We start from the raw sequence: 16,665 nt of genomic DNA, 5'->3' as shown, positions 1-16,665 counted from the left end.
TCATTCATTCATTCTGCTGGTAGCGCAGTGTGTACCAAACAGACCAGAGGGGCGGCACAGATTACGTAAAACGTCACTACGTCACGTGACTTGTGTGACTGGTAGACGTTTCATTTACTTACGCGCCAGTAACTGGCCAGTGTTTTGTTCGTTTATCGCGACCAGTCAGTTATCTAAACTCAAAAGCCAAATTATGGAAATTAGACTAACCTGTTAAAAATGCACTTAAACTATTTACAAATTCATTCTAATAGTTTACACAAAGAGCGTCGACGAAGACGCGGTAACAATTTCCAGTAACACCGCCCTCGCGACAATCGGTACATTGGAGAAAATAAAACGCGCGCTCAGTGTGGCAACGCGGGAAACGTAGCTGTGTTGGTTCTGAAATGTTTTGCATTTGGACGGCAAACATTGCCACACGGGGTATTTTCGTTTAGTTTACACCGTAGGGTCTAATAAACTCGTTAACCAAGCAGTTTCTTTGTCACCGGGTGACTATTTTAACGATCGGTGGATCTCGTTACTCCGGTGGCCGTGCGTATGTGTGCGCAACACGCGGGCGAGTTTTGAACTATAGTAGCAGTTGGTTGGATGAATGTCCGCGCGCTGGACACAAAAGACGCGACTGAGCTTTTAGCTGTCTTAAGCCGTGACATTCCCGTCGAACACCAGCCGAGCCTCGGCAGATGGATTCCTTTCAGAAGGTCGAAAAGATAGGAGAGGGAACTTATGGAGTGGTGTACAAAGCCAAGAACAAGAACACGGGAGAAACGGTCGCGCTCAAGAAGATCAGGCTGGACACGTAAGTCAACTGGGAGGGTTGTGTGGTCAACAGCCCGCTTTGTGTTGCTCAATGAACCCCGCTTTGTGTTCATGATATGGGGCCAAAGTCTCCATGCGGTGCTGGAGTGTGCGAGCACCGGGAGAAATCCTGACCAATACTTCAAAGCTTTTTACTGTCAATGTAACACTAAATTCAAGACTATCCTTTTTGTATATGCAGCGCTGTATAAAAGTCAAAATACTATTTTTGGATTATACTGAAACAAAAGAATCGTAAGATGACGTCTAAAGAAAGGCTGGACTTTGGAGCCAGTGGTGCTTGTTGTTCTTGTCACAAACTGGTCGTTCTCAAACTTTCAAAAGTACCACTAAAAGGAAAAAAAACAATGGACCCTGAAAGAACCATATAAGGATCCACTTTAAAATACAGTAGCGTAGTGGGTCTAAGTGTGCATAAAATGATACAATAATAAGTCATTGTAAGATTATGCGTAGTTTGGACATGTGCCTTAATTGCATTATTAAGTTAAATATAACTTGACTGTACTTAGGCAGTGATTTTTTGCAAGTACCACTAGAGTGAGCCTGAGTACCGCACTTTGAGAATTGGAAACACTGCACCCTCCACTGCAGTGTTTTCAAACTTTTTTGGACCACCGCACATATTTGACATGAGCAATAATGTCACGGAAATTTTAAACCCTACACTGAAATCCTAATCTTAACTCAGTTTAGAATTTACTCAGCGTGCCATGACTATGCTGTTGTATGAACAGTTGCAGGTGGATATACAGGTTAATTATTCACCTTCTGCCATCTGGTGGAAAATTATGTCACCGATCAACAAGGAATATATTCATATTTTTTCTCCCCAGGGAAACCGAGGGTGTTCCAAGCACTGCCATCCGGGAAATTTCCCTCCTCAAAGAGCTCAGTCACCCAAATATTGTCAAGTAAGCACCAACCGTCGCATGCAATGTTGTCGTCTAATTTACAAAGTTTTAAAATCTTCTGATGCTTTTAAGGTTGCATGATGTCATCCACACGGAGAACAAGCTCTACCTTGTGTTTGAGTTCTTAAACCAGGATCTAAAGAAGTTCATGGATTCTTCCACAGTCACTGGCATCCCGCTCGCTCTGATTAAGGTAAACATTGTGTTTCCATCGACCTCTTTAGTCAATTTATTTACTGTCCTGGTTATGAATAAAAGACATTAACGTAAATTTCCTTTACGTCTGCAGAGTTATCTTTTCCAGCTGCTGCAAGGTTTGGCCTTCTGCCATTCCCACAGGGTCCTCCATCGCGACCTTAAGCCTCAGAACCTGCTCATCAACGCTCAGGGGGAGATCAAGCTGGCTGACTTCGGTCTGGCGAGAGCGTTCGGCGTGCCCGTGCGCACGTACACACACGAGGTAAATGAGGAAGTCCGACTTTTGTCTGCATGTTTTTGTATACCAAAATGTTCTGTCTTTTTGCCCAGGTGGTAACATTGTGGTACAGAGCACCGGAGATTCTGCTGGGCTGCAAGTTTTACTCCACGGCTGTCGATATCTGGAGTCTGGGCTGCATTTTTGCTGAGATGGTAATAATCTCCATTTGGGAATTAATGATTAAGATTTTTGCTTTGGGCCACTGCATCTCTTCATTGTGAGTCAGCAAATCCCACCATTTTTAGTCGGACTTTTGTAGCATTCATAACCTGGATTATGTGGAAATATCCTGTTTTTCCGTTTTGAGCAGGTTTTCCTAGTGCTGTAATTTTTGGCTTTGAAAATAATGCTAATCTTCTCAATGCAGTTGAGGATTTTCCAAGATGACCTTGGCTTTGTTTTTCCCGAGTCATTAAACTAAGCCTGCTGTCTCAATCCCCATGTGCTGCTCTCTGCGGCATGGCACAGAATTTAAGTGGATGGTTTCCACTCCTCCAGTCTTTCTCGAGTGTACCGACTGCCACGCTTTGTGACACTCTGCGAAATCTCTTCTTTCTTAGATCACAAGGAGGGCCCTGTTCCCCGGCGACTCGGAGATAGACCAGCTCTTCCGCATCTTCCGCACCCTCGGCACCCCCGATGAAGCCACGTGGCCGGGAGTCACGTCCATGCCGGACTACAAACCGTCGTTCCCCAACTGGGCCCGTCAGGATCTATCCAAAGTGGTTCCACTCCTGGATGAGGATGGAAGAGATCTGCTACGAGTGAGAACATTTCCCTCATTTTTGTTTTCGTCTCGACTTGGAAGTGGTGTACCGCGAGATTTTTCTGTTATGAAATGTTTGCACTGGCTCAGTTAAGGTCTGGTTTTGACGACAGCCGCTACACAAAAAGTATTGTGCTTGTCTTTCAGGAAATGCTGCATTACGATCCAAACAAAAGGTTATCGGCCAAGAACGCTCTAGTCCATCGCTTCTTCCGTGATGTCACCATGCCTCTGCCTCATCTGAGACTTTGAATTGTGCAAAATCTCCTAAAAAAAGCAGCAGATTCTTTTCACGACAACAAGCCGTAAGTGATCTCACTTGATGAGTGGTATCCTTTTGATGCTCATTTGATACTTTAAAAACAGTTTGAAATGTTCTTGTCTGTTTTCTGTAGACCTAACATTGTTCTGTTTGTCCATATTTGCCATTGTTAAACTAAATATTGTCACCCTCTAATGTACGTAGGTATTCATAGACATATTGTAGTTTTGTGCCCAGAGACTTGTTTGTTTTATATTCGTGTTCCGGCCTTAGGCTGTCCAAATTTTAGAATTTAGAAATTGATAGCACACGTTTCGGGATAGTGCAAATACCAACGTTTATTGTTCGTTCAATTTTCCGGCTATAAGAAGTCAACAGAAATGAAAATGTCTTATTTATGCAAAGGTTGCTTTATTTTCAGATTTTACAGTCTGGTAGGTTGTCACAACTTTCGTACACTAGGTTTTACCTGCCCCTTTATAAGCCCCTTTTATGGCTATTGCTTGTTGACAGTTGAAAATAAATAAATAAATGTGTTTATATAACTGTTGGGGTTCAGTTCGGTTTCTGGTTCACACCTGGTTCATGAAGCAAATTTGAAGCTTCATTTCCCAATCACTAAATCTCGGATGATATTAATAGTCGACCAAGTTGTTACTTTCCATCAATTTTATTTTGTCAAAAACAACTCAACCCGATCAGACTTGGTTCACAGATATGCGCAGTGTAAAGAGGGAAACGCAACCGTGCTAGCCAGCTAGCAAATACCATCAAACACCAAATTGTTATCTAATGTTGCTGTGTGCTTGAACTAAAATTCTTTGCAACGATTTGAACCACGACTGTCACATTTGATTACATGGAACACGCAAACTAACTCTGGGGGATTACACATGTTTGTATTTCATTATAACTCCATTAAGTAAACTATATCTCAATCAGGCTGAGTTGGTTTTGCCTTTATGAGCTATAATCACAACCAGGCAAAAACATATCAAGACAAAGCACTGCTCATGTAAGAGCTTAGTGGAAACCAGTAGGAAATTGAGTTAGGCCTGCAGATATTTAGACTGTCCTTCTGCTTCAGTGAAAACAAGAGTTTTAGCTTACTGATGAATCTTTTCCATTGAGTGAGTGAAAATGGAATGCAGATTTTTTTTTTTTTAAAGGCAAAATCATCACAGAAATATCAAAGAATAATAAAAGCCAAGTACAAGATCCCTCTGGGCAGAAGGTTGTCAGCAGTTAAAAGTCACAATGTGAAGAAATGGACACTTTCATTAATGTACTGTACAGTAAACATACAATATAAAGAGACACAACAGACAATGATACTCCAAAAGATGTTGAAGGTTCACTCGCCAGTAGGCTCACACGACGCAGTGCGGCCAAAACTACTTAGCTACCACAATGTGGGTTGGCAATTCTCTCGTTTGATGCTAAACCTCAAGTTTCTTCTTCATGACAAGTTTGTAGAGAATCTGGTAGCCATCATCCCAAGCGTAGAGCAACTTCTCCAGCGGGTTGTACTTGAGACTGGCGTGAGCGCCGTAACGTTTAGGGAAGTAAACCAACGGCGCGTCTTCATTGCTTACCATGTCATTGACGTCGAACACGCATTGGACGTGGGAGCGGCCGGGCTGCTCCGTGTTGTAGACCACGTATAGCGTGCCGCAGATGACGAAGGCAGCTTCTGCTTTCTGCCTGGGGCAGCTGGTGTCCCACGTCTGCTCGATACTCAGAGAGCCGCTGTCCATCTTAGCCAGAGAGATGTGCTGCTCATTCTGATGTGTTGCGTAAATGGCCCACAGGCCTTCTTCATCCACAGCCAGGTCCATCACGGTTTCAGGGCTCAGACCGTACACAGGGATGTAGTCCCAATCTGGGAAGACCACGCTATCTGCCACAGACTTGTTCCTCAAGTCATATTTGACCAGCGTCAACTCGTCGGCCTGGATGACGAGATAGGCGTGATTTTTGTAAATGATGTGTCCCGTCCCGCTCCAGGCGGATGGAAGCTTCAGCTCCCTGGAGTCAGACAGGCTTTGCGAACGAGTGAAGTCTTGCACATTGGAAAATTCAAAGATGGTGTCTTCATTGGTTCCGTTAAAGATGAAGACCTTCCCTGAGCCCCCGCCGGTGTCTCTGGTCCACATCCCCTTGGAACCTCCCACTCTCTTCAAAATCTTCATAGCTTTGATGGTGGAGAGCATGTCGCTGCAGTCTAAGGAGAGCAACACAATTGGAAGACAGAAATGTTTCTCCTCATAATCCTAACGTCAATTTTTTACTTCCAAGCACAATCTTACCAGTTTGTTTGAAGTATTTGGTCTTCTGCTTCTCCTGCACCTGGGTGACCTGCTGCTCGATCAACTTGTCATCCACATCCACACACGGCTGAGCGCCGCCGTTCTGAGTCTCCAAGTAGTCCAGCTCACGCTCCACCCGGTCCACCCGCGTCCCCATGCTGTCCAAACTCTCACGGAGTGTCTCCTTCTCTTTGTCCAGGTTCTCAAGCTGCGAAACCATATGTTGCTTGAGTTCCCGCAGCTCCGTGGCGTAGCGAGTAGCCTGCTCGTGCCATAACGAGATGCGATCCTGTTTTGTTGAAGCGGGCGAGGTCAGATATGGAAGCACAGATTTAGGGAAAAAAAAAAAAAAAGGGAATGTCGAAGCACAATATTTACATGGATTTCATCCATAATCCACGTTAGAAATTCAAAGTAACATGAATTTTCCTTGACGCCAAGCTGTTATCCTTTTGTGGTACACTGTACCATTAAAGGATAAGAGATTCTAAGAAACTCACTGGAGACTTTCCACACAGGATATTGATGTAACAACTTCCTTGATTAGCTTGATAAATGCAAAACTTGGCAATTCCAACTTGTTCTGCCATTTTAACATTCCAGATGATTGTAATGCGTCATTTGACGTCCTCCCTATCAAAGGTGACTAAATGGAACAGGAGCGGCATACATAATTGAAAACTTTTCCACAGGGGTTGACGCACTTCTGCATTCCATTGCCTTTGCCCCCTTTTGCTGGAAGTTTCCTCGTGGAGCGCAAGAAGCAAAGTCTCACCTCAATGGCAAGCAGCCGCCGCTCCAAGTAGTCAATCAGAGCCTGGTGCTGTGCGCCGGCCAAACACAGCGTACTGATGAAGACAACGAGTCCTCTCATGTTGTCTCTTCCTGCTCCCGTAGACTGGCGAGTGTGTGGGGGAACCGGCAGATCCCCAGAGGTGGGCTGGAATGTCCAGCTGAGCTCAGTGGGAGGAGCCACCAACATCTGGTGGAGATGGAAGAGGCAGGCCTGTTCCTCCTTGTTTCCGAATCGAAGAAGATACATGTAATATGTAACCTCTTCTACTTTTTTATAAAAAATAGTTTGTGACAGCAGGACCACTGGTCAACAGAGAGAGTTTTGTGTCCCTAAACATTTTTGAAACTGATTTTAAAAAAAAAAGACTTTTTTGTAGCACATCAGGTTTTTGAAATAGTCAATTTTTTGTTTTAATTTTGACCTATAATATCTTGTGTAATCTGGATTCTACCATGCGTTGTCATTTATAGCTATGACGTTTCAGAGTTAAATTCGACCTGTTGTTGAACTTTACCTTTAATTGATTAATATTGTTAAATATATGCACTTATTTTATTATTATCAAAACCTGATGTGCTTGAGGAAAAACAAGTATGAGTCAGCATGTCTGCCTGACAGTTTTGTAGTTCTGGCTTTAAATATCTATCTTTCCTGACGAGTATATTGACACTACATAACCAGTAAAATTCACATGTATACTTAAGTACTATTTATAGTTTTCAGTGACCCTCAGGTGCATGTTTTTGGAGCCACCTCAGGAAGAACATTGAAATTCATGACCCTAATGATAAGTGCTATAGAACACTCGTGGATGGACATTTCTTCCCCAAATTCCAAAATGTTTTGACTGGTAAGACTCTTTTTGTTGTGTCCGTGAGCAACATGACATCAGAGAAGACACACTACTCTATGACATCATAGCCTTTCTGACCATGTTAAAAGTCCCCTGTTGCCAAAGCAACGTGTTCAGATGGGGAATTTACCTAACCTGACATCTTGAGCAAGGCCAACATTTTGTTCAAATCTGTTGAATAATTGTGAGTATAATTTGTTGGCTTCACTTGAAAATGTGCTTGGGTTGAACATTGTTTTACTAAAGGACGTTTTAGGTTGTTATTTGGCTTTGCCAGATCACAGTACTTTTAATTACAGGGCTGACAAATGCAGGAAGCCAAACAGTCGTTGGCGTGAGTAATAAGTTAGTCTGCTACTTTGTGATTATTTCCACCTTCTGTGGTCTTCCAAGATCAAAAAGCTGAAAGGAATAATCTTCTTTTTGTGCCAATTGTTTCCACTTCAATCAAAAAAAAAAAAAGTCTTAAGTGACCCGCTGTGCTCATGCTGTTGATTCATGACCATTTTCCAGTACTCTCAATTTGGAATGCTGTGTCATTTTATTTCATTTTGGCCAGTAACTTGCATGACGTCATTCCAGTTGAGGCACATGCGAGGATTCCTGGAAAAATGGCAAAGTCATGGCATTTAAGAGTCTACAAGGCTGAAAATGTTATTTAACTTGTCATTCATGCCTTTTTTTAAGTGCATATGTGCTAAGGCACATGTAACGAGAAGTCCTGGAAAAAATGGAAAAAGAAAGTCTGATGTTTCGATTCTTGTCGTTCGTCACTTTTCTGAGAAGAACGGTTACAAAATTACGTGGAAGTGTTAGAAGATTATTCCAGAAGGGACTGGATGCATGTTCATGAACAAAAATGACATTTCAAATATCTCATTAAATATAAATGTTGCATTTAAAGGGAATGAAAGGAGCCATTTTGAGTTGCCATGATTAAATGCGGCTTTAACCACTCCCACAGGAGCGCAGCCCTCACTCTCACAGATCCGCCGACCTAAAGCAGACCCCACCCAAGTTGGCTATACATTATTTAAAACAAAGAAATGATCACAAAGCTTCTGTTATGTATTTTTAAAGAATTTTAGTTACTTTTAGTGTCCAAAAAACGCTATGGCACTGGAAGAAAGTATGTGTACAATACAAGTCAATCTTGTTTTTAACCAATTTCCCTACAAGGTCAATGATTGGGCCGAATTTTGAAAAAAGTCTCGCTAAATACAAATGCATGCAAATAGTTTTGCTGGCTGTATGTATTAAATGATTGCTTATTGTTAGCAAATCAGCCAAGATAACTTCTTGAAGGTACGTAAGGTTGTTTAACATTGTATTGGTTTTGTTGACGTTGTTGATGTGTCTCCCGGGTGATGTTTTTTATTGAAACAGGTGAAAAGAAGAAACAATAGCGGCCTGCCACAACTGCGTGCAATATGGAGTACACATTTAGAGCCGTAACTCACACTCCTGGGATCATAATCTGGAGAGTCGAGGTACTTGTGTAGTTTCCCCATCACATCTTTCCGTAACAGAGATGGTACAATGTAATGGTGAAAACAGATGTTCTCTCCTTGTGAAACAGAAAATGGAGCTTGTTCAAGTCCCTGAGAAGTCACATGGACAATTTTATGAGGGCGACTGCTATGTTGTTCTCTACGTAAGTAGAAGATCTATCTTCATATGATGGAAAACAAATGTATCCGGACTCCTTTTCTGTTCACATGACTCTCAAATGTCCAGACCCCGAAAGTCAAAGGCTCCCAGCACTGCAACATCCACTTCTGGATCGGCTCACAGTCCTCACTGGATGAGCAAGGGGCAGCTGCAGTTTACACCGCACAGCTGGATGACTATTTGGGTTCCTCGCCGATTCAGCTCCGAGAAGTTCAAGACCACGAGTCCGATGTATTCTGGGGTTATTTTAAGCATGGCATAATGTGAGTGAAAGTGGAAGTTGGGGTGTGTGGGGGGTTAACCTAGATGATCTCAGTCTTGTCTCACAAACTGCAGCTACAAGAAAGGCGGAGTTGCATCGGGCATGAAGCACACCGAAGTCAACACCTACGACGTACAGAGGCTGCTTCATGTCAAAGGGAGGAAACGGGTGGTGGCCAAGGAGGTGAGCGTGGGATTGCAGGCCGCTTATGTAACACCAGGGGCACAGAGCACCTTGTGTACACACTCTCCGACTGGTTTCAGGTGGTGTTTTCCTGGCAGAGCTTCAACCTGGGGGATGTGTTTTTGTTGGACATGGGTAAGGTCATCATCCAGTGGAATGGACCAAAGAGCAATAGTCAGGAAAGACTTAAAGTAAGATTATTGTGATTGACTTTTTTTTTTTTCTGCATCATTGCAATGTGGTGATGTCATACCTTTTAAAAATCTGTTGTGGACCCTCAGGGCATGCTGCTGGCCAAAGACATTCGAGACAGAGAGCGAGGTGGTCGTGCCGAGATCAAGGTGATCGAGGGTGACGAGGAGGACGACAGTCCTGAAATCATGGAGAGTATGATTGACGTTCTTGGGCAGAGGCGCATCCATCTGACAGATGGACCGCTTGATGAAGCCCCGAACCAGGAACAAATAGGAAAACTCACTCTTTACCAGTAAGCTCCACCCACCGGCACAACAATGCGCTTCAGTCTGCTTCTGCCAGTATGTGGTCTTCTTTTTGTGTACTTTTTCCAGTGTGTCAGACGCTAAAGGGCAGATGAAGGTCGTAGAGGTTGCTCGCAGACCACTAGTGCAAGAACTGCTTAACAATCATGTGAGTTACTGTATTTTTATCGAGCTGGGTCACCGAGCATTTATTATCTGATCCAGTCGTGTAATCCTTTTTTTTTTTCTTCTAATATCTCCCAATGTTGATGTTTTGAGAGCCATTTGTCAAATCTATGCAGGACTGCTACATTCTGGACCATGCTGGGTCAAAATTGTTTGTATGGAAAGGGAAGAAGGCCAATAAAGCTGAGAAACAGATGGCCATATCCAGAGCTATGGTGACTTGACGCACATCTAGACATCTTGTCGGTGATGAGTAGCGTGTTTACACACTGTGCGACTTGTCCTGGTAGGAGTTTATCAAAGCTAACGACTACCCCAGCACCACAAACGTGGAGGTGATGAATGACGGAGCCGAGTCGGCCCTTTTCAAGCAGTTGTTCCAGACGTGGACGGTGAAGGACCAACCACAAGGCCTGGGAAAAGCACACACAAGGGGCAAAGTTGGTATGGAATACACAACATGGCTGCACGTATCGTCAAATAATCGGCGTGACTTAGTGAATCCTTTTTTTCTGCACTGTTTTAGCGACTGTCACACAAGAGAAATTTGATGTCGCTCTGATGCATGAGATGCCAGAGATAGCTGCACAAGAAAGGATGGTTGACGATGGTACAGGTCAAGTGGAGGTTTGTGACAAAATATCTGCCGTCTAAAATACTTTTTAAGCCTCATTAACATTCCGTTAACACAAATGCCGTGATATGTTCCATGAACCCCGACTCGTCTGAACACGGTATTAATATTCCACTTGTGGAAAAGGAATTAAGCAGCAAAATGGATCCATCTCAGGGGGCGGCCATTTTGCCACTTGCTGTCGGTTGAAAATGACATCACAGTTGCTCGGGGCTTCACATGAGCTTATCAAATTGATTCCCCTTAGGTTTGGAGAATTGAAAATCTGGAGTTGGTGCCCATGGACGCTCATCGTCACGGCTACTTCTACGGAGGAGACTGTTACTTGATCCTCTACTCTTACATGGTGAACAACAAGCAGAGCTTCATACTCTACATATGGCAGGTGAAGCCCCAACACAAATAGTCCGTCTTCCCGCGTCATCTTTGGAGGTTGGACCAAACTAAAACCAATCACGTGCTGTTTTAGGGCCGTCATGCCACACAGGACGAACTGGCGGCGTCTGTGCTTCACGCCATTGATATGGACCACATGTACGGTGGGGCGCCGGTTCAAGTCAGAGTGACCATGGGAAAAGAACCCAAACACTTTTTGGCCATTTTCAAAGGCAGAATGGTCATCTTTGAGGTTTGACCAAATTGGATGCCAGTGTGATTTTGTTTTTGTCTCATGTAACGTACGTAATCCTTTTCTGTCAGGGGGGCTCATCTCGAAAAGGACTTTCTGAACCCGACCCACCGGTGCGACTGTTCCAGGTTCACGGTTATGAGCCCTCCAATACGAAAGCAATTGAGGTTCCAGCGTTCGCCTCTTCTCTCAACTCTAATGACGTGTTTCTGCTCAAGAGTCAGAGTGGACTGTATCTGTGGTGTGGAAAGGTACGGAGAAGGCCTTCAAATGTAACAAAGGTGTCATTTAATAGCTAATTGACGTCTGGCGTTTGTAGGGAGCAAGTGGAGATGAGAGGGACATGGCAAAGGAGATCAGCTCCGTGATTGAACACAACTCGCTGGGCTTCTATAGCCAGATTGTTGCCGAGGGTCTCGAACCTTTGGATTTCTGGGAGATGCTGGGAGGTCAGGCACCCTACGCCAATGACAAAAAGTAAAGTTGGCGCACGGGTTCGTTTGGAGCAGGCGGGAGTTTTTGTCCCCTCTGACAGCTTTTTCCAAATTATTTTGCAAAATATGTTTTCGGCTGGTTTTTATGTTCAAATGGCACTCGGGTTCATTTTCAAATCATCAACTGTTAAGATAATTTAAATGTTTTCAAGCAAACCTCCCTATGATATTTTTTTCTCAAATGAAACCTAGTTGTTAACATTATTTTAAAAAACTATAATTATTTTATTTGTGTGTGTGTGTGTGTCGCTCTCACCCCCCCCCCCCCCCCCCCCCAGGTTGCAGCAGACTGTTTTGGACCATGAGCCACGCCTGTTCGAATGCTCCAACAAGTCGGGACGTTTCATCGTGACCGAGGTGACCCAGTTCACGCAGGATGACCTCAATGAAGATGATGTCATGCTACTAGACACATGGGACCAGGTTGTGAAGAGGAAGCGAACCAGAACCTAAACATACAATATTGTCTTCATATGCAGAATAATAATGCTTATTCTGCCTTATCAGGTGTTTCTGTGGATCGGTAAGGAGGCCAACAGATTAGAACGCAAAGAGGCAGTGGTGACCAGCCAGGAGTACCTGCACACACACCCAGGCGACAGAGATCCTGACACACCTATCATCTTGGTCAAGCAAGGGTTCGAGCCACTCACCTTCACTGGCTGGTTCACTGCTTGGGATCCTTACAAATGGAGTGTAAGTGGGTTTTCAATGAAGCATAAATTATTGAGTCAAAAATTTGCTAATATTAATTTCATGATATTTTGCAGGTGTGTCTTTTAAATGTATTTTTTATTCAACTACTGTACTGTAACATGGTACAAAATGTTTGACCTAACAAGACAACCTGACCACACCCTTTAGAATTTTCTGAGCATCTCTTAGATGGATCTTCTTTTGCTTTTACAAGTTTACGTAATGAAGTGTCTTGTTTTTAATTGCCTGGCAGGAGGGCAAGAGCTATGAGCAACTGAAGAAGGAGCTGGGAAACGTGGCGAGCCTTGTCGATGTTTTCACTGTACGTACAGAACACTTTTGATGTTTTTTTACGTGACGAGTTATAAACATTGAGTGTTGCTGTCACTTTCTAGGTTCATAGCGATGCTGAAAAGGATGCAACCTTTCAGTGTTTTCCTGCTGAGGTTTTAGTCAAAAAGCTTGTCAACGAATTGCCTAGAAACGTTGATCCAACCCAGAAAGAGGTATGCGTTGGTTTTATTCATTTTCATCTGACTGCATGAAACAAAGCCAGTCTCTAAAATATAATCTTGTATTTTGTCGACTGCTTTTCAGAAATACCTTACCGACAAAGACTTCTGCCACATATTTGGAATCAGCAAAGACCAGTTTGCAAATTTGCCAAAATGGAAACAACTCAATTTGAAAAAAGAAAAGGGGCTGTTTTGATATCGATCAAGTTTCACTCCTTAACATATCCGACTACAGAGTACATTGAAATAGCACACAATTTGGCATGTAAAATTTACATGTCTGTGTTTCACATCAGTGGTTTATTAATCAAAACATATTAATCATATTGGGCTTTGGGTTCTGTTGGCTAAACTGCCTCCTTTCGATCTAGTTTGCCACCTGCTGGACAAATATTGTTATAGCACAACTGGCTAAAACATTTGAGGTAAACAAAACAAAAAAAATTGGGATGACTCGATTATCAAACTAAAAATGTTCAAATAAAATATATAACATAACAAAGCACAAGATTTATCAAGTTATTTTATTCCAAAATTTCAATTCTGGTTTTAGATTTACTATAGAATTCAAAATTACTCAAATGCAAAAAAATTACAAGAATATATACTTTTGCATTTTTCGAATGCTCATGATCTGATGACTTAGAACAAAAGAAAATTACAATTGGGAGTTAACAGATTGAGGGAAACTATTTGAAAGTCTCTAACCATAGCAGGTCAGAGTTCCTATAACAAATAATGATGTGGCAGACAAAAAAAAAGTCATCAGAGCTTTACGTGGCTAAGCAAGTATTAGGACAAAAAACAATCATGTTGAGCGACTATATAAATCATAACAAAGATCATACATGCTCATTTCCTTAGCAATCAAATATGGCAACATAATTTTGATGTGTTTATGGTAGTTTGTCTTTTTCTTTTTAAATTAGGATAAAAAGTGAAACCTGATTCGTAAATAATCTTAACTCCTGCTTGAAATGAATTGCCATGACACCAATGCTATGTGCAAAACAGTGTTCAAAATGGTTTGAAGATGTGCCATGTGGAAATAAAAACTGACAAATGTCCATGCAATCAACAGCTCCCAAAGGCTTTAAAAATATGACAAAGTTTACAGCAATCAGACATGAAAACTGGACTGCAAATGTGCAAAGCAGTCTTCCCATGCAGACAAAGGGACTTCCTTTCCCTCACTCAAGTTTGATTCTAAAGGGAATGTTTTCAACGCACAAACTTGTGAAAAGTGCAAATGCTGCCAATTCCCCCTAAACCCTCAAAATCGATGATACAAGACATAAAAATATAACTGTTAAGTCACTCAGTCAGGCAGTGAATTGTGGTTCCCTTACTTTTTGACCTTCCAAAAAGTTGCATCTCAAATTAGCCTCCCAAAAACAATTAAGCCCAAACTGTAGCCACAATGACTTATTGCAGACAAGTTGAGCAATTGTGCGGCTTACTCTAGTTTCCCTGTATACACATTTATTTCTTGTTCAAGCAGCAGCTAAACATTTTTCGAGTATAAAAGACAGGTAGTAAAGATTCGATTGGCGAAAAAGAAGTATCAGCTTGAGAACCACTGAGAATGGTAGCTGTGAAAAAGGATGCATGGCTTCAGAATAAATTAAGACACAAGGCAGCTGTCATCATTTCGGGGCCCCTGGGACTCATTGCCGTCCTTACTCTCGGAGTCATGAAGCAACTCTGGAGGGACGGCGTCCTGCTCAGGGGTTTCCGTAGATGCGTCCTCGTACATGCTCGCCGTGTCCGAGTCGCTCTTATCCGGGGACTGGTCTCGTTCGCCTTTGAAAGGCCTCCGGTGCACCCCGTCCTCACAGAGCGGGTCGTCCAGGGCAAGGGAGGGGGCGCTGTTGGCCACCCACTTCACTTTGGTCACGACACTCCCCTCATCTGCCTTGGTCAAATGCGCATCGTCGCACGCAGCAGTGGCTTCGCTGGCTGAGCTAAGTTGTGCTGTTTCCTGGGTCGGATCGTCCATTTGACTTTCCCCTCCCTTTGCGTCCACTTCACTTTCATTCCTGTCCTCCGATACGTGCGCAAGAGCATTTTCTTCCTGCGAGGAGAAAGCAAAATATCAAAATTTCATTCTGGCAATATGGTAGTGTTTGTGTTGAAAGTCACATGACCTCTTTTAATGTCTCCACTTCCTGCATTAAAGAGTGGACCAAACGCTCCAGTTTCTTCTTGGCCTCCCGCTCTCGCTCTAACTCCTGAAAGCAGACAGGCATGTTTGTTTTTTTGTCACAAAGTCTTTAACCAAACTACCACGTTTGTGCCACGCACCATATTAGCCTGTCCAACCTCCCTCTGGGTTTCGGCCAGCAGCTCCTCCACACCCTCCAGCGTGTCCTGCAGGACGTCCACCTGGAACAACAGAGCCTCGCGCTCCACCTCCAGCCCACGCAGCTCGTGCACCGCCTCGTCGTAGCTGGCCTGCAGCTCCAGCTACACAACAGACACGGTAAGAAAATCAGCGTGGGCTGAATTCGCATGGCAGCGTGTGGGTGTGAGTGTGCGCTTAACAAGCTCTCAAGAAGAAGCCTCATCAGGGACATGATGGATGACTGCAAATTTTATTTAATATATTCTCACCATCTCTGAGAGTCCCATTGGGATGTCCTGGTCGGATTGCTGGGGAAAAAAAACATTTTAAATAATAATTGGTTGCTCCAGCACAGCAATGTTCTTTCACAGGAACTGTCAGATGCTCAAAGGCACGTGCGATTGTCCTGACACAAATCCTTCCTCTTTTCGCATGCTGACAAAGCAAACAGCAGGATCTTTTGAAGACAACCTACACTGCAGGTAAAAAATCTTGGATTTGAATACATCTTTTGTGACAAAGGTCCTAGAATTTCTTTGACACTTCATACTCACAAACTCCAGATGACGCTTAGCTTTAATGTACGAGTTTGGATACAGGCCAGAGATTCATGTCGCTCTCCATGGACTGCGGCTCCTTACCTGGCTGTCAGATCTCCTTTTCAGGGTCCCGGGTCGGCTGTCGCTTCGTGTCAGACGCCTGGATGAGCTCTCAGCCTGGTGAACGCACGCACGCACACACGCATACAGCACTTAACATCTCGACGTGAGCATTAGTCAACACGGCAGCGCAGCTAACTGGTATGAGGAAGTAGGTTGAAACGAATATGTTAATGTCTCACGGAAGACATTGACGACTACAATAATGATCACTTTCTAGCTAACTACATCATGTGAAGTTGAACTATTTCAAGAAACCGAACGACTCATTGGAGTTGCACTCTAAAACAAAAAACAAAAAAACCCCGCTGATTGTCTTTCTCTCCGCTCACCTCCTTTATGATACTACGGAGTGATTCATCCTCGCTACGTGAAAACGTCCGCTTCTTTGGAGAGCCATTGTTGTCCAGAGTAACTGAATGCATTTTGTATATCTATACGCACAAGTGTTTATATAAGGCAGACACCCCCGAGCTCAAACGGTGCGTGTTTCTCCTACGTAACAGTAACAGTCAGTGCGGCTGCTAAGTAACAGTACCATGACAAAGCCCGGCCCAGTTAAGTACGGAGAGCCACCAGGGACAAAACGTATCTGACGCTCACAAACCTGGTACGCAAAACGATGAACAATATAAAAACGAAATATTAACAAGATTAAAGTTGATAAAATGATTATAGTTTATAAATACATTATTAAAGTTAAACTGCGGA

The 16,665-nt window shown here is 43.3% G+C and overlaps 4 protein-coding genes across 4 annotated transcripts; 2 read left to right on the top strand and 2 right to left on the bottom strand.

The window, feature by feature from the left end:
* Positions 1 to 333: 333 nt before the first annotated feature.
* Positions 334 to 3,791, top strand: cdk2 (cyclin-dependent kinase 2). Its single transcript, XM_037252123.1, has 7 exons — positions 334 to 805; positions 1,662 to 1,739; positions 1,812 to 1,932; positions 2,029 to 2,199; positions 2,268 to 2,369; positions 2,778 to 2,981; positions 3,131 to 3,791. Exons 1-7 carry the CDS (start codon positions 690 to 692, stop codon positions 3,233 to 3,235), a joined length of 897 nt encoding a protein of 298 aa, XP_037108018.1. The 5' UTR covers positions 334 to 689; the 3' UTR covers positions 3,236 to 3,791.
* A 108-nt stretch (positions 3,792 to 3,899) lies between these two features.
* Positions 3,900 to 6,562, bottom strand: olfml3b (olfactomedin-like 3b). The gene is made up of 3 exons (XM_037252121.1): positions 6,330 to 6,562; positions 5,555 to 5,843; positions 3,900 to 5,469 (listed from the first exon to the last, which is right to left on the bottom strand). The coding sequence occupies exons 1-3, from the start codon at positions 6,534 to 6,536 to the stop codon at positions 4,685 to 4,687; spliced, it is 1,281 nt and encodes a 426-aa protein (XP_037108016.1). The 5' UTR covers positions 6,537 to 6,562; the 3' UTR covers positions 3,900 to 4,684.
* A 332-nt stretch (positions 6,563 to 6,894) lies between these two features.
* On the top strand, positions 6,895 to 13,674 carry avil (advillin). Its single transcript, XM_037251519.1, has 20 exons — positions 6,895 to 7,387; positions 8,590 to 8,693; positions 8,783 to 8,857; positions 8,941 to 9,137; positions 9,211 to 9,319; positions 9,400 to 9,510; positions 9,601 to 9,806; positions 9,889 to 9,967; positions 10,101 to 10,199; positions 10,275 to 10,428; positions 10,511 to 10,611; positions 10,866 to 11,003; positions 11,088 to 11,246; positions 11,318 to 11,497; positions 11,566 to 11,723; positions 12,019 to 12,163; positions 12,248 to 12,436; positions 12,690 to 12,758; positions 12,832 to 12,942; positions 13,034 to 13,674. The coding sequence occupies exons 2-20, from the start codon at positions 8,634 to 8,636 to the stop codon at positions 13,145 to 13,147; spliced, it is 2,454 nt and encodes an 817-aa protein (XP_037107414.1). The 5' UTR covers positions 6,895 to 7,387; positions 8,590 to 8,633; the 3' UTR covers positions 13,148 to 13,674.
* si:ch1073-456m8.1 (leucine-rich repeat flightless-interacting protein 2) lies at positions 13,465 to 16,509 on the bottom strand. Its single transcript, XM_037251523.1, has 6 exons — positions 16,287 to 16,509; positions 15,937 to 16,011; positions 15,565 to 15,603; positions 15,256 to 15,417; positions 15,099 to 15,182; positions 13,465 to 15,025 (listed from the first exon to the last, which is right to left on the bottom strand). Exons 1-6 carry the CDS (start codon positions 16,377 to 16,379, stop codon positions 14,576 to 14,578), a joined length of 903 nt encoding a protein of 300 aa, XP_037107418.1. The 5' UTR covers positions 16,380 to 16,509; the 3' UTR covers positions 13,465 to 14,575.
* Positions 16,510 to 16,665: the final 156 nt, after the last annotated feature.

This window comes from Syngnathus acus, chromosome 5 (genome assembly GCF_901709675.1).
Source record: "Syngnathus acus chromosome 5, fSynAcu1.2, whole genome shotgun sequence".
NCBI classification, from domain to species: domain Eukaryota; kingdom Metazoa; phylum Chordata; class Actinopteri; order Syngnathiformes; family Syngnathidae; genus Syngnathus; species Syngnathus acus.
This window is presented reverse-complemented; position numbering and strand designations above follow the sequence as displayed.

Bases quoted from the DNA above. Each gene is read 5' to 3' on its own strand.
- si:ch1073-456m8.1 (XM_037251523.1), bottom strand. From the start codon at position 16,379: ATGCATTCAGTTACTCTGGACAACAATGGCTCTCCAAAGAAGCGGACG. The intron at 15,604-15,936 runs GTAAGGAGCCGC...TTTTTTCCCCAG, and splicing joins AAAGGAGATCTGACAGCCAG to CAATCCGACCAGGACATCCC. The intron at 15,183-15,255 runs GTGCGTGGCACA...GTCTGCTTTCAG, and splicing joins AGGTTGGACAGGCTAATATG to GAGTTAGAGCGAGAGCGGGA.
- cdk2 (XM_037252123.1), top strand. From the start codon at position 690: ATGGATTCCTTTCAGAAGGTCGAAAAGATAGGAGAGGGAACTTATGGA. The intron at 1,740-1,811 runs GTAAGCACCAAC...GATGCTTTTAAG, and splicing joins AGTCACCCAAATATTGTCAA to GTTGCATGATGTCATCCACA. The intron at 2,982-3,130 runs GTGAGAACATTT...CTTGTCTTTCAG, and splicing joins ATGGAAGAGATCTGCTACGA to GAAATGCTGCATTACGATCC.
- olfml3b (XM_037252121.1), bottom strand. From the start codon at position 6,536: ATGTTGGTGGCTCCTCCCACTGAGCTCAGCTGGACATTCCAGCCCACC. The intron at 5,844-6,329 runs GTGAGACTTTGC...TCAACAAAACAG, and splicing joins GGCGGCTGCTTGCCATTGAG to GATCGCATCTCGTTATGGCA. The intron at 5,470-5,554 runs GTAAGATTGTGC...TGCTCTCCTTAG, and splicing joins CAAATACTTCAAACAAACTG to ACTGCAGCGACATGCTCTCC.
- avil (XM_037251519.1), top strand. From the start codon at position 8,634: ATGGAGTACACATTTAGAGCCGTAACTCACACTCCTGGGATCATAATC. The intron at 9,968-10,100 runs GTGAGTTACTGT...AAATCTATGCAG, and splicing joins AAGAACTGCTTAACAATCAT to GACTGCTACATTCTGGACCA. The intron at 10,612-10,865 runs GTTTGTGACAAA...GATTCCCCTTAG, and splicing joins ATGGTACAGGTCAAGTGGAG to GTTTGGAGAATTGAAAATCT.